Below are 12,089 nucleotides of genomic sequence, written 5' to 3' on the forward strand. Positions count from 1 at the left end.
GTATTAGTCGCAAACACCTAATAGCTCATCATATCTAGAGGTGTTCCGTTAGCATGGGGGACAAAGACGGCCGAAACAGGCAGAACGGTAAAGAGAATAACGTACCACGTCCAAAAAGGCCACGCGAGGCCCAGTCCATCATCAGCAGAATGCGAGTACGCAAGCTGACGCTCTGGGCAAAGTAGACGCTGCGCCAGGCATAGGCAGCCCACAGGCCACCAGAGAGGCTGAATTTTCCGAGGTCGAAGACGGCCGAGTTACCAATGTAGGCCAGGTTGCCGAGATGCCTGTACTCAAAAGCCTTGTAGACGGCGGCATCCAGGTCGCCGTCCTGGATCTCGTTGATGGCAAGGCCGGGAGCGGCGCGGGCGAGCTTGTTGAACTTGTGGGCGAGGTACATGCCCTGTTGGTTGGCGCGCTGGGCGGTGGCAGGCAGGCTGGTGAGCTTGTTGTCGATCTGCCGGAGCAGCTCGCGCAGCTCGCCGAAGCCGAGGGTGCCGGAGTGGTCCTTGTCGAACTCGGCAAAGAGCTTGTCGAGGCGGCGCAGGTGAGCGATGGCCTGGGGGAAGCGGCGCTTGACGTCGGCAGCGATGAGGCACCAGTCGGCAAAGTGGATTTCAAGCGTCTCGGGGTCCTTGCCGTGTTTCCAGGCCAGGTTGCGCACAAAGGTGACAATGTTGTCGGCCAGGTTGTTTTGGACGGTGCTGCAGTCGCCGATAGCGTAGACGTCGCCGAGGGGCGCGCCTTTCAAGCGCAGGTGGGTGTCGGTCTCGAGAGCGTGGCGGTTGTTCTGGTGAGCAGGGCCCAGCTTTTCGGCCAGGCGCTGACAGAAGTCGGTCTGCGAGACGCCGGTGGACCACAGGCACAGGCCTTGGGGCAGCTCCTTGGTGACAAGGGTCTTGCCGTCGGGACCGCCCTTCTGGGTGAAGATGATGCGGTCGGGACGGACCTCGTTGACACGCGAGTTGGTCAGGACCTCGACTTGGTCGCGGGCAAAGTGGTCTTCGGCAAAGCGCGAGACGGCCTCGTCGTAGGTGTTGAGGATGTGGCTGCGGCTCTGGATCAGGTGGACGGAGATTTCGTTGCGTAGCAGGCGGGGGAAGTGCTTTGTCAGGTCCTCGTTCAGCATGTCGAACAGTTCAGCGGCAAACTCGACGCCCGTGGGTCCACCACCGCTGACGACAAAGGACAACAGCCGCTTGCGCTCTTCGTCGGGAGTGGTGGGCAGACAGGCCAACTCGAGGTTCTGGAGGATTTTGTTGCGGATCTGGCGGGCGTCGTCAATGTCCTTGAGGAAGTGGCAGTTCTCGAGGCCCTTGACGCCGTGCGGGTTGGTGACGGAGCCGACGCCGATGACCAGCTTGTCGTAGGGCACGTAGAAGCGAGATTCGCGGCCGTTGGCGTCGGCCTGGATGACCTCGACCAGCTTGTGGGAGAAGAGGACGTCCTGAGCACGGGCACGCATAAAGTGGCCGTGGACGGACTGCAGGATGCGGCGGATCGGCTCGACCAATGACTTGAGCTCCAGGGTGCCGACAGTGGCAGAAGGCAGCATGGGCGTGAAGAGGAAGTAGTTGGTGGGCGAGATGACAGTCACGTGATAGTCGTCAGGATTGAGTCCCTTGAGCAGAGCGACGCTGCCCCAGCCGCTGCCGAGGATGACGAGCTTGGGCTTGTGTTTGGTCTTGCGTTTCTCGGGGCAGTCATCGTCGTCGATCTGGACTTCGTAGATGGGCAGGTTCTTGGGGCCGCCACGGCGTGGATTCAGGGCCAGATCCGACACGTCGACCTCGTCATAGTCCGCCGACTCCTTGTATGTGGTGGCGTCATAGAGGAAGAAAGCGACGACGCCCAAGCCGACAAAGGCGATGGAGCCGCCAAACCAGGCAAGGGTGAGGTAGAAGATCCGGGCGATGCTCAGGCGGCGGGGCAGCTTAGACGGGGGAGACGGTTCTGACGTGGTAGTGGTGGTGGGTTTGGTTGATTCGTAGCGGCGGATGGCCAGGGAAGACACAGATCCAGGCGGCCGACATAGAAGCTGTGTGGCAGTGGTCCTCAAAGGGAGGCGGCAGGTCGATTGGGCAGAGAGAACTGAGAAAGGCCGTATTGCGGGAGGGAGAAGCGCTGAGGACGGAGAGAACGCAGCAGCGGCCAATGCGACGACACCGGCACGACGGCTCAGGCCGGAACGTGCGAGCTGCGCGAGGGGACTGATTGCGACGTGCATGGCTGCAAGAGGCAGCAGAACTGCGGTTCTAAAGAGGTTGAGATAACTGTTGTTGCTCTCGCGATGAGGTCCATTGACGGGGAGGCGCGATGATGTCACAGAGACGTGACGAGGCCAATGCACGCTAGCCGCAGCGAGAGGCCGTGCCAGCCGTGGCAGAGGCAGCGGCAGAAAAGGAAAAGAGAGGATGAAGCGAGGGCTGATGCTCTCAGAGCATGTTGTTGCAAATGGGAAGAGAACAGAGGGATCGTTCGGAATAGGAGGAGAGATTTGGAGGGGTGAGATATTTTAATCCTGATAAAGAAGGGGCGATGGACAGGCACTGTGGCAAGGCAAGACGGGCTCTTGTTTTTTTTTTCTTCTATTTTCTATTTTTTTTTTCTTTTCTTTTTCCAGCCTAGCTACTGCTGAAGCCGATCCTGCCGCCATTCCGCCGTTCGTTCGCCAGCTCTTGCTCCCTCACTTCCGTGCTCTACGCCCATTCGCTCCGAATCGGCCGGTAGAAGTAGCCCCGCTGTCTGAAAGCTGCGTCATCGCCCGCAGATGCCCATGCGCTATTTTAGCAAGGACGTCTGTGTGTTTGATCGCTCTTTATGCAGACGACAGCAGAGTATGCAATTGGCGTACGAAGTAGGCAGATTTCTTGTTTGGGAAGTCACGGCCGTTGGGTGTAAACGGAAGGGAAATACGAGATAGAACAAGAAGACTACGAGTTTCTTCTCCACCTTACATGAGCCGCAATTGACCATCGCCATCCACGAACACAGAACTCATTGACCATGACAGAAGCAGCGACGGCCGAGAAGCCGCTCATCAACTTTCTGCGCGGCTGGCCGCACGCGAGCCTGTTGGCGGCGGACCGTCTGCGCATGGCAGCGAGTCACGTGCTAGCAGCGCCAGAGCTGATGGCCGACAGTCTGCTGTACGGCCCAGACCCGGGCTACGAGCCGCTGCGCGAGCAGCTGGCGGTGTATCTGAGCGCAGCCTTTGGAGCGCATGGCGCACCAGCCGACCCGAAGCGCATCTGCATCACGGGCGGTGCCAGCCAGAACGTGGCCAATGTGCTGCTGTCGTTTACGGATCCGGTCTTCACGGCGGTCGTCTGGGTCTGCGCGCCATGCTACCACCTGGCCTGTCCGATCTTTGACGATGCCGGCTTTGCAGGCCGCCTGCGGGCCGTGGCCGAGGACGACGAGGGTATCGACGTGGTGCGGCTCGAGGAGGGCATGGCGCAGCTCGAAGAGGGCACGACGCGTGCTTCTGCTGCAGCCAAACAACATCTGCCACCCGATCGCAAGGCCTATCGCCACGTCATCTACGTCGTGCCGACATCGGCAAACCCGTCTGGCCGCACGATGACGCTGGCCCGCCGGCAGGCCCTCGTGCGGCTGGCCCGACGCCACGACGCCCTCATCCTGGCCGACGACGTCTACGACCTGCTTCAATGGCCCGTTGCGGATGAGTCATCCTCGGCCTCAGTCGCCCTGCCACCGACGCTGCCACGGCTCGTCGACGTGGACCGCATGCTGCCGCTTGACCACGACCACAGCCATGATCAGTCCTCGATACGCTTCGGCAACGTCGTCTCCAACGGTTCCTTTAGCAAGCTCGTCGGCCCTGGCGTGCGCACCGGCTGGGCTGAGGCCACGCCGGACTTTGTCTACGGGCTCTCGCAGACCGGCAACACGCGGTCCGGCGGCGCCCCCAGCCAGTTGACCGCCAGCATCGTCTGCGAGATGATGCGCTCTGGCGGCCTGGACGCCCACCTCAGCCACGTCGTGCGTCCGGCCCTGCAGCGACGCCACCGCACGCTCGTTACTGCCGTTGAGACGCACCTGTGTGATCACGTGCAGATCGAGAACCGCCAAGCCAACACCTACGGCGGCTACTTTCTCTGGCTGCGGCTGCGCCGTCAGGACATCGCCGCCGCTGAGCTGGCCGCACGCGCCATGGCAGCCGAAAATCTCGTCGTGCCGCCCGGATCCATGTTCCGCGTCAAGGGTGACGAGGCGGCCGCGCCCTTTGACCACCATCTGCGCCTCTGTTTCGCCTGGGAGGACGAGGACCGGCTGGACGAGGGCGTCCGGCGGCTGGCCCGCGTCTTCCGCGACTGGGACGCACAGCCAGCGACAACGACAACAAATGATCTGAGCGAGAGCTTCACAGACACGTTCAAGTAAGGAGGCAATATTGAGAAAGATAACAATATATACAGTTGACACCCCGGGTATATCATCGAACCTGCCTTATCGTACAGAACCAGAAGACAACACGCAAACCTCTACCAGCCCCAAGTGCGTGAGGCGGCCGTGAAGACGGGCGGCTTCCACTGGATGCGCTCGGGGTCGATGGCGCGACGCTGCTTCTTGAGGATGACCTGGCGCTGCTCGAGCAGGCGAGTCGGGATGACGACCTTGTGCTCGCCCTTGTGGTAGACTTGCATGTGCAGGGCCTGCAGGGTATGCTCGACGTCCTGTGTGGTCATGGCGAGGGCATTGGCGATGATCTCGATGCTGCACTTGTCGCCGCGCTCATTGTAGCCGGCCAGCAGATCGATGATGTTCTCGGTCCAGTACTGGCGGTAGCTCAGGAGCCCCAGGTCCGACAGCGGCTTCTCGGGCGAGCCCAGCTTGCCCTCGATGCGCGAGAGCTCGTACGAGAACTGGATCAGCAGCCGGCCGTAACCCTTGCGCTGAAACTGTGGCAACGTCAGGATGCACGCCACATTGTAGTTGTCCGCACTCTCCTTCTCCTTGGAGAAATAGCCGACCAGGTGCACGCCACGCTCATCGCGCGCGGCCATGACGTAGAACAGAAACGGGTCCACGTCATAGTAGAGCGTCTTGTGGTCCAGGAACATCTTGGACAGCAGACAGAGGTTGCGGCACCACGTCCGCTGTCGCCGCCCGTCGATCTCGAAGAAGGACACGTAGCTGTCGCGGTAGATCTCGTTGCCCGGCGGGTGCTGCAGCGTGCACTTGAGCCGGTGCCGCGTAAACGCCTTGAGGCTGCCGTGGTAGCCCAGACAGAACTCGCAGATGTACACCACGTCCTCCAGGCTGAACGACTCCGGATACGGCGAGAAGTACCACGGATACAGGTCATACTTGCCAAACTGCACCTTGGCAATATTGCGGATCCGCGACAGTTCTGTCGGGTTCTGCGTCATCGATCCGCCCGTCCGCAGTTTCTCAATCTCCTTCTCGCGGCTGAATCCGCCTGTCTCGGCTGTGCTGCCGCCGTCTGCTCCGCCCATCGTGCTGTCCTCCTCGTCGCCCTCAGCCCCGGCCCCGCCTGCCGCCCCGGCCGTTGGTGTCGATGCTGCCCCCGTGCTGGTGCCTGTCGCCGCTCTGTCGTCACCGTCGTCGCCACCGCCTGGCGTCCCCTTGTGTTGTGCCTCTGTGAATTCTGGCTTAGTCAGCACCCGCCTCCCCTCTTTCTCTTCTCTTCCCTTTCTCACCTGTCCATGGATGGGGCGTGCCGGCCTCGGACACGCTGCCCTGCTCGCGCTTCCGCCGCGGTCCCGTCTTCTTCGACACGGCCGTCTTCTTTGACTGCACCACCGCTCCCTTCTTCTTCGACTCCTTCGGCTTGTCCTTGTCCGGGTTCGGCCACTCGACGTCCTGCGCAAAGTCGATGCGCGCCGTCGGCACCCACTCGTCCAACCGCTTGTTGAAGTTGTCAAAGTTGCAGTAAAAGTGCCGTCCGCTCTTCGTGTCGCGTATGCTCAGGATCTCCGCCCGCCGAAACACGCTGTCCTTCAGCACCATGGCGATGCAGCCAATCTTGATCGTGTCGGGTGTGGCCTTGCCCTTCTCCCGCGGCTCGCCAGAGCCCACTGCTGCGTCTGACTTCATGACGTCCCGATCCCGAGGCACGATTGATTTGATGAAATTCGGGCAAATGTTGATGAAATGCGACCGACTGAGACTCTTGTTCCGCGGTTGTCAGCAGTAAACTTGCAGTGCCCAAGCCGAGTTGGAGAACTTACAAGATAAGTACTTATCGATCGTTGATAGCGATAAGATAATCACTTATCAAAAAAAAAAAAAAAAAAAAAGCCTAGTACGGAGTACAAGTAACTCCTACCAGTTCTCTACAAGCACGAGCACATGGAGTGACCGTTCTCTCCTCACCCACCAAACCTGTAGATCTCGTTCTGATCCCGGAAGTCGTCATGGCCATGGAGCTGTCCTCCAACTGGAAGAAGCTGCAGGCCCAAATCAAATCTGAGCCGTCGTACACCAAAAAGCCAGCGGCAAAACCTGTCACAGGGAAAAGGACGCGCGGGGCCGAGGACGACGGTGACGGCGACAACGCCCGCAAGCCACCCCCGAAGCGTCCGAGCAAGGCTGTAGAACCAGCCCGCGAGCGCCGGCGCGTCCAGAAGCCGAAAGCTATGGGCGTGGCCCAGTCATCGCAGCCGACGAAGCAGGAGGGCGTTGTCGGCCGGGGGGGTCGACCAGGTGGATCAAGGATTTTGCAAGCAAGCTCCGAGGCGGCCTCGCCATCGCTGGCGCTGTGGGCCGAGGACCACGACATCTCACCCGAGGATCTGGCGCAGGCGTACGGACTCGGCGTGTCGAAAGGTGGCAGCAGCAGCAGCAGCCGGAGCGGCGGGCTGACAGCGGCCTCGGGCCTCGCTGCGTCGACAGCACTGGCTGCGGCTGCGCTGGACGATCGCGAGAATGCCGGTCTGACAGCGGGTCTGGTCGTGGGCAAGTACGTCGCGCTCGACTGCGAGATGGTCGGGGTGGGTGCGGACGGCCACGACGATGCGCTGGCACGCGTCAGCGTGGTGGACTTTTTTGGACGCCAGGTGTACGACTCGTACGTGCAGATGCAGCGAGGCCAGCGTGTGGTCGACTGGCGGACGGCTGTCAGCGGCATCACGCCGCGGCATCTGCATCAGGCGCGGCCGTTTGCAGAAGTGCGCGACGTCGTCGCCGGGCTGCTTCGAGGCGACGACGGCAAGCCGCGCTTCCTGGTTGGCCATGATGTGCGGCACGATCTGCGCGTGCTCGACGTCAGTCACCCGCCGCGACTCATTCGCGACACCGCCAAGTTCTCGGGCTTCAAGCAGTACGGCAACGGCCCCAAGCCAGCGCTGCGCGTGCTGGCCCGCACGCTGCTCGGTGTCGAGATCCAGCAGGGCGCCCACTCGAGCGTCGAGGATGCCCGCGTCACCATGCAGCTCTTTCGGCTGCACAAGCAAGCCTTTGACGTGGAGTGTGCAACCCGCTTTGGCGAGGAGCCCGCCGTCGGCCTGGATGCGGCCGCACCAGAAAAGAAGAAGCTGCAGAAGAAAAAGCGGAAGAAGCACTGAAGAGACGGGCCAGTCGTGCCGAGCGTCGCCATAGCCTACCGCTTCGTCATCTCTTCCTCTTTTGTCCCTATATACCCCTCTGCTTTCTGCATCCCTGCTGCTGCAATCCTTGTAAAACTCAGTACATACATTTCTAAATAAGCGAATCAACATAAGTGGCCCTAGACTATCAATAGTGATTACCCATTCTCTCGAAGGACCTTACCTATGCAAAGAAGATCTATTGATTGAGCTGTACAAGACGAGCAAAGCCAATTCAGCTCTTACACGGCCGATTATGTATGTATGCGATAATCCGTTAACGGGGTACTTTGACACTTGGACGCGTTCAAGGGTACAGAGTATTTCCGCACCCACCCTCGTGCTGCAAGTCCAATCTACGACACAATCACACACAATGGCGCAGCATATGCTCCAGATTACGTCCGAGAGCGCCTCTGCGCCGCCTCAGGTGAAGCCGCATCTGCTGCCTTGCCGGATTCACCACACTGGCCCTGTTGGCGCGACCGACCTGTTCTGGGCGCCGAAGACAGAGGGTGAGGCCACATGAGAGGGGGCGCATAGAGGCGCACGGATAGGCTGCCGCTAACCCTTTTTTGGTCCAGGAACAAAACATACGGCCTACTTCCGCGGTCGCAAGCTCTGCGGACACGCCGTCCACGTGCCCGAGGGATATCGCGGCGTTGTGGGCGCACGGCAGCCATCGGCACAGGAGCAGGCACGGCAGCGGAACGAGCCCGAAGAAATTATCGACGTCGACGCAGATGTGGATGACCAGGCGGCACAACGCCAGCAGACGGTGACGGGTGGGCTGGCTGTGCTGGCCGAATTCGACGAGATGATCGTATGGGGACATCACAGCGCGCCGGACGCGGCAACGGATGCACACATGCGGGGAGTGGACGAGTGGCTGGCGCTGTCCGAACAGGTGAGACTAAGTTCCGAGAGTTCTTTTCGTTTCTCATTACTTCAGAGGGCTTCTGCTGTTTTTCTGCTTCAGCTGTTTACTGACTCGATCGCCTTGCAGATACACTCCTACCCCAAAGATGAAGGTGATGGCACCGGGAAAGCTACAGGCTAGGAGGACGTCTGCAACGGTCGACACGGCGATAGCGTAATATCATATTTGGGCATCTTGAAAGGCGTCTTTTCAACCTGATCACAAGCACATTGTAGTCGACCTCTTTATCGTGATATGCAACCACTTAAACAACGCGCCTGGCCAATCAGCGCTCAATATTCGCCCCGCCCGAACGCGTCCAGACGCGTAAATCAGGGAGGGGCGACGCGTGCTGCAAATGAACAGGCAAAAATCGAGGATCCCAAATTCAGCCTCCTGGACTCTCCACTGCAATTCTCCTGTTGTTCTGACAACGTCCACGACTCTGCTATACGAGCAAACTGCGAAAGAACAATCCCTGTCAATTGCCCTCTTCTTCTGCGCGTCACTCACTTGCATATTTCCTCACACCATCGACGCCGCCACCATGGCTACGCCATCTAGCGATGTTGGCTACCCAATGTCAGACGGGTTTTCGCGAACACCCTCAGCAGCAGCGACCCCGCGCCGCCGCGGCCAGCCCAACTTGCTCAGCTCATCGTCAGCCCGGCCACGGGGCCCACCGTCGGAAAGCATGGGTGCCCCAAGCGATGACGAGGGCGAAGGCTTTGCCGATGATCAGGTGCCGCAGCGAGCAAGACGTGCCAACGACGATCCGGTGCCACGTGTCGAGGACAAGATCGGTCTTGCGGTCCAGCACTACTTTGAGACGTTTATTGAAGAGTGCGTGGTCTGTTGTGTATATGTCGTGATCTCCTGCTGACTCGTGCGGCAGATTCGTCGAAGAACCCTCTCCCTCAGGCGACGTTTCCTCCAGCGCGGCAGTGACAGACCGGTTTTACGTGGCGCAGATCCACGGTATGCGCACCTACCAGCTGTCGACCTTTTACGTCGACTTCCGGCACCTGACGCTCTGGAACAATGGGGTGCTGTCGGAGGCGGCATTGCGCATGTACTTCCGGCTGCTGCCGTACCTCACGGCAGGGCTGCACAACATGATTGCCAAGTACGAGCCGCAGTACTTCCGCGAGCACCGACAGCTGACATCGACGACGGCCAGCGGCAGCGGCAGCGCGTCGTACGGCACGATGGCGGGGAGCAGCCACGCAGGGTCCTCGCAAGCGGCCGATCTGGGCAGCAAGACCAGCAACCAGCAGACAGACAAGCTGTTCACAGTGGCGGTGTACAACATGCCGCTGGTGTCGCGAATTCGGTCGCTGCGGGCAACCAACATCGGACAGCTGCTCAGCATATCGGGCACGGTAACACGGACGTCAGAGGTGCGGCCGGAACTTTCGCTGGCCACGTTCACGTGTCTGCCATGCAAGGCAGTAGTTCCCAACGTGGAGCAGGTATTCCGGTACACGGAGCCGACGCAGTGCCCAAATCCGACGTGCCAGAACCGCCAGGCATGGCAGCTAGACATCCGACAGAGCACGTTTGTGGACTGGCAGAAGGTGCGGATCCAGGAGAACAGCAGCGAGATCCCGACAGGCAGCATGCCGCGGACGATGGACGTGATTCTGCGTGGCGAGATGGTGGATCGGGCGAAGGCGGGCGAGAAGTGCATCTTCAACGGCATGCTTATGGTGGTGCCAGATGTGAGCCAGCTGGGGCTGCCAGGTGTACGGCCAACGGCAATCCGGGACGACCGCAGCGCGTCTCGGGCGGCCGGAGCAGACGCAGCAGGCGGCACGGGCATTTCAGGCCTCAAGGCGCTGGGTGTGCGCGACCTGACATATCGGATGGCCTTTCTGGCCTGCATGGTGCTGCCGGACACGACGAATCTGGGCGGCAGCAGCAGTATCCCCAACGGGCCGGACACGACGGGGACGGACATTGTGGCAGCACTGACACAGACGAGCGGACGAGACGGTCCTGGCGGCGGTAGTGGAGGCGGAGGGGTCGGAGCGTTTGTGTCGTCGCGGGAGGCACAGGAAGCGGTGCTGAGCGCGTACACAAAGACGGAGATTGACGATTTGCGCAAGATGGTGCACAGCGAGTACATTTACGCACGGTTGGTCAAGTCGCTGGCGCCGATGGTATACGGGCACGAGATCGTCAAGAAGGGACTGCTACTGCAGATGGTGTCGGGAGTGCACAAAGCGACAGCCGAGGGGATGCAATTGCGTGGCGACATCAACATCTGCATCGTGGGCGACCCGTCGACGTCCAAGTCGCAGTTTCTCAAGTACGTGTGCAGCTTTGCGCCGCGGGCGGTCTACACGTCGGGCAAGGCGTCGTCGGCTGCCGGTCTGACGGCAGCCGTGGTCAAGGACGAGGAGACGGGCGAGTTCACGATCGAGGCGGGTGCACTAATGCTGGCAGACAACGGGGTCTGCTGCATCGACGAGTTCGACAAGATGGATCTGGCCGACCAGGTGGCGATCCACGAGGCGATGGAGCAACAGACGATCTCGATCGCCAAGGCAGGCATTCAGGCGACGCTCAACGCGCGGACGTCGATTCTGGCAGCAGCGAATCCGGTCGGCGGACGATACAACCGCAAGGCGACGTTGCGGCAGAACATCAACATGTCAGCGCCGATCATGTCACGGTTCGACCTCTTCTTTGTCATCCTGGACGAGTGCAACGAGAGCGTCGACCGGCGGCTAGCCGAGCACATTGTGGGCATCCACCAGCTGCGCGACGAGGCCATCACGCCCGAATTCACGACCGAGCAGCTGCAGCGCTACATCCAGTTTGCCCGCACCTTCCAGCCTGAGATGACAGACGAGGCGAAGCAGCTGCTGGTCGAGATGTACCGCGAGCTGCGGGCCGACGACGCCCAGGGTGGTGTGGGCCGCAACTCGTACCGCATCACCGTGCGACAGCTGGAGAGCATGATCCGTCTGAGCGAGGCCATTGCCAAGACGAACTGCGTCGACGACATCACCCCGGAGATGGTCACGGAGGCGTACAACCTGCTGCGTCAGAGCATCATCTCGGTCGAACACGACGACGTCGAGATGGAGATGGAGGAGGAACGGGGACAGGAAGCAGAGGCCACAGCAGAAGACGTACCAGAGGCCGTGCAAGAAGATGTAGCCATGGAGGGCGATGGCGAAGAGGCTACAGCCACAGCCACAGCTACAGCTACAACCACCACAGCCACACCTTCCAAGGCCACCATCACCTACGACAAGTACGTCGCCATCGTCAACGCCATGGTGGAGCGGCTGCGCGACGACGAGGTGTCGGGACCTGGCGAGGGCGTGGCTGCCAGCGCGCTGGCCGACGGCTTCCTTGAACAGCAGGAGGCCGAGCTCGAGACCGAGGCCGACTACCACCGCGAAAAGGCGCTGGTGCTGATGGTGCTGAAGCGCATGATCAAGGAGAAGATCGTCATGGCCGTGCGCGGACAGGGCATCGCCGACGAGGGTGACGCCACCGAGGGCACGGCCGGTCCGTCGTCAGCGTCGGCCCAGCAGCTGGTCTACGTGCTGCATCCCAACTGCTCGTTTGAGGAGTACTAG

At 60.8% G+C, this 12,089-nt stretch overlaps 6 protein-coding genes across 6 annotated transcripts; 4 read left to right on the forward strand and 2 right to left on the reverse strand.

The window, feature by feature from the left end:
* Nucleotides 1–17: 17 nt before the first annotated feature.
* Nucleotides 18–2,227, reverse strand: CMQ_5681 (NADH-ubiquinone oxidoreductase; the record flags this gene model as incomplete). The annotated part of the gene is made up of 2 exons (XM_014313268.1): nt 18–34; nt 106–2,227. 2 exons carry the CDS (start codon nt 2,225–2,227, stop codon nt 18–20), a joined length of 2,139 nt encoding a protein of 712 aa, XP_014168743.1.
* Nucleotides 2,228–3,006: 779 nt separating this feature from the next.
* CMQ_5667 (aminotransferase, class i/classii) lies at nt 3,007–4,407 on the forward strand (the record flags this gene model as incomplete). The annotated part of the gene is made up of 1 exon (XM_014313254.1): nt 3,007–4,407. One exon carries the CDS (start codon nt 3,007–3,009, stop codon nt 4,405–4,407), a length of 1,401 nt encoding a protein of 466 aa, XP_014168729.1.
* Nucleotides 4,408–4,508: 101 nt separating this feature from the next.
* On the reverse strand, nt 4,509–6,084 carry CMQ_5568 (histone acetyltransferase; the record flags this gene model as incomplete). Its single annotated transcript, XM_014313155.1, has 2 exons — nt 4,509–5,626; nt 5,688–6,084. 2 exons carry the CDS (start codon nt 6,082–6,084, stop codon nt 4,509–4,511), a joined length of 1,515 nt encoding a protein of 504 aa, XP_014168630.1.
* Nucleotides 6,085–6,404: 320 nt separating this feature from the next.
* CMQ_5692 (RNA exonuclease 4) lies at nt 6,405–7,553 on the forward strand (the record flags this gene model as incomplete). Its single annotated transcript, XM_014313279.1, has 1 exon — nt 6,405–7,553. The coding sequence occupies one exon, from the start codon at nt 6,405–6,407 to the stop codon at nt 7,551–7,553; it is 1,149 nt and encodes a 382-aa protein (XP_014168754.1).
* A 397-nt stretch (nt 7,554–7,950) lies between these two features.
* On the forward strand, nt 7,951–8,634 carry CMQ_5624 (ribonuclease h2, subunit c; the record flags this gene model as incomplete). Its single annotated transcript, XM_014313211.1, has 3 exons — nt 7,951–8,089; nt 8,159–8,481; nt 8,581–8,634. The coding sequence occupies 3 exons, from the start codon at nt 7,951–7,953 to the stop codon at nt 8,632–8,634; spliced, it is 516 nt and encodes a 171-aa protein (XP_014168686.1).
* Nucleotides 8,635–9,040: 406 nt separating this feature from the next.
* CMQ_5585 (DNA replication licensing factor mcm6) lies at nt 9,041–12,089 on the forward strand (the record flags this gene model as incomplete). Its single annotated transcript, XM_014313172.1, has 3 exons — nt 9,041–9,336; nt 9,389–10,949; nt 11,124–12,089. The coding sequence occupies 3 exons, from the start codon at nt 9,041–9,043 to the stop codon at nt 12,087–12,089; spliced, it is 2,823 nt and encodes a 940-aa protein (XP_014168647.1).

The sequence above is a fragment of the Grosmannia clavigera genome (genome assembly GCF_000143105.1).
Source record: "Grosmannia clavigera kw1407 unplaced genomic scaffold GCSC_89, whole genome shotgun sequence".
NCBI lineage: Eukaryota > Fungi > Ascomycota > Sordariomycetes > Ophiostomatales > Ophiostomataceae > Leptographium > Leptographium clavigerum.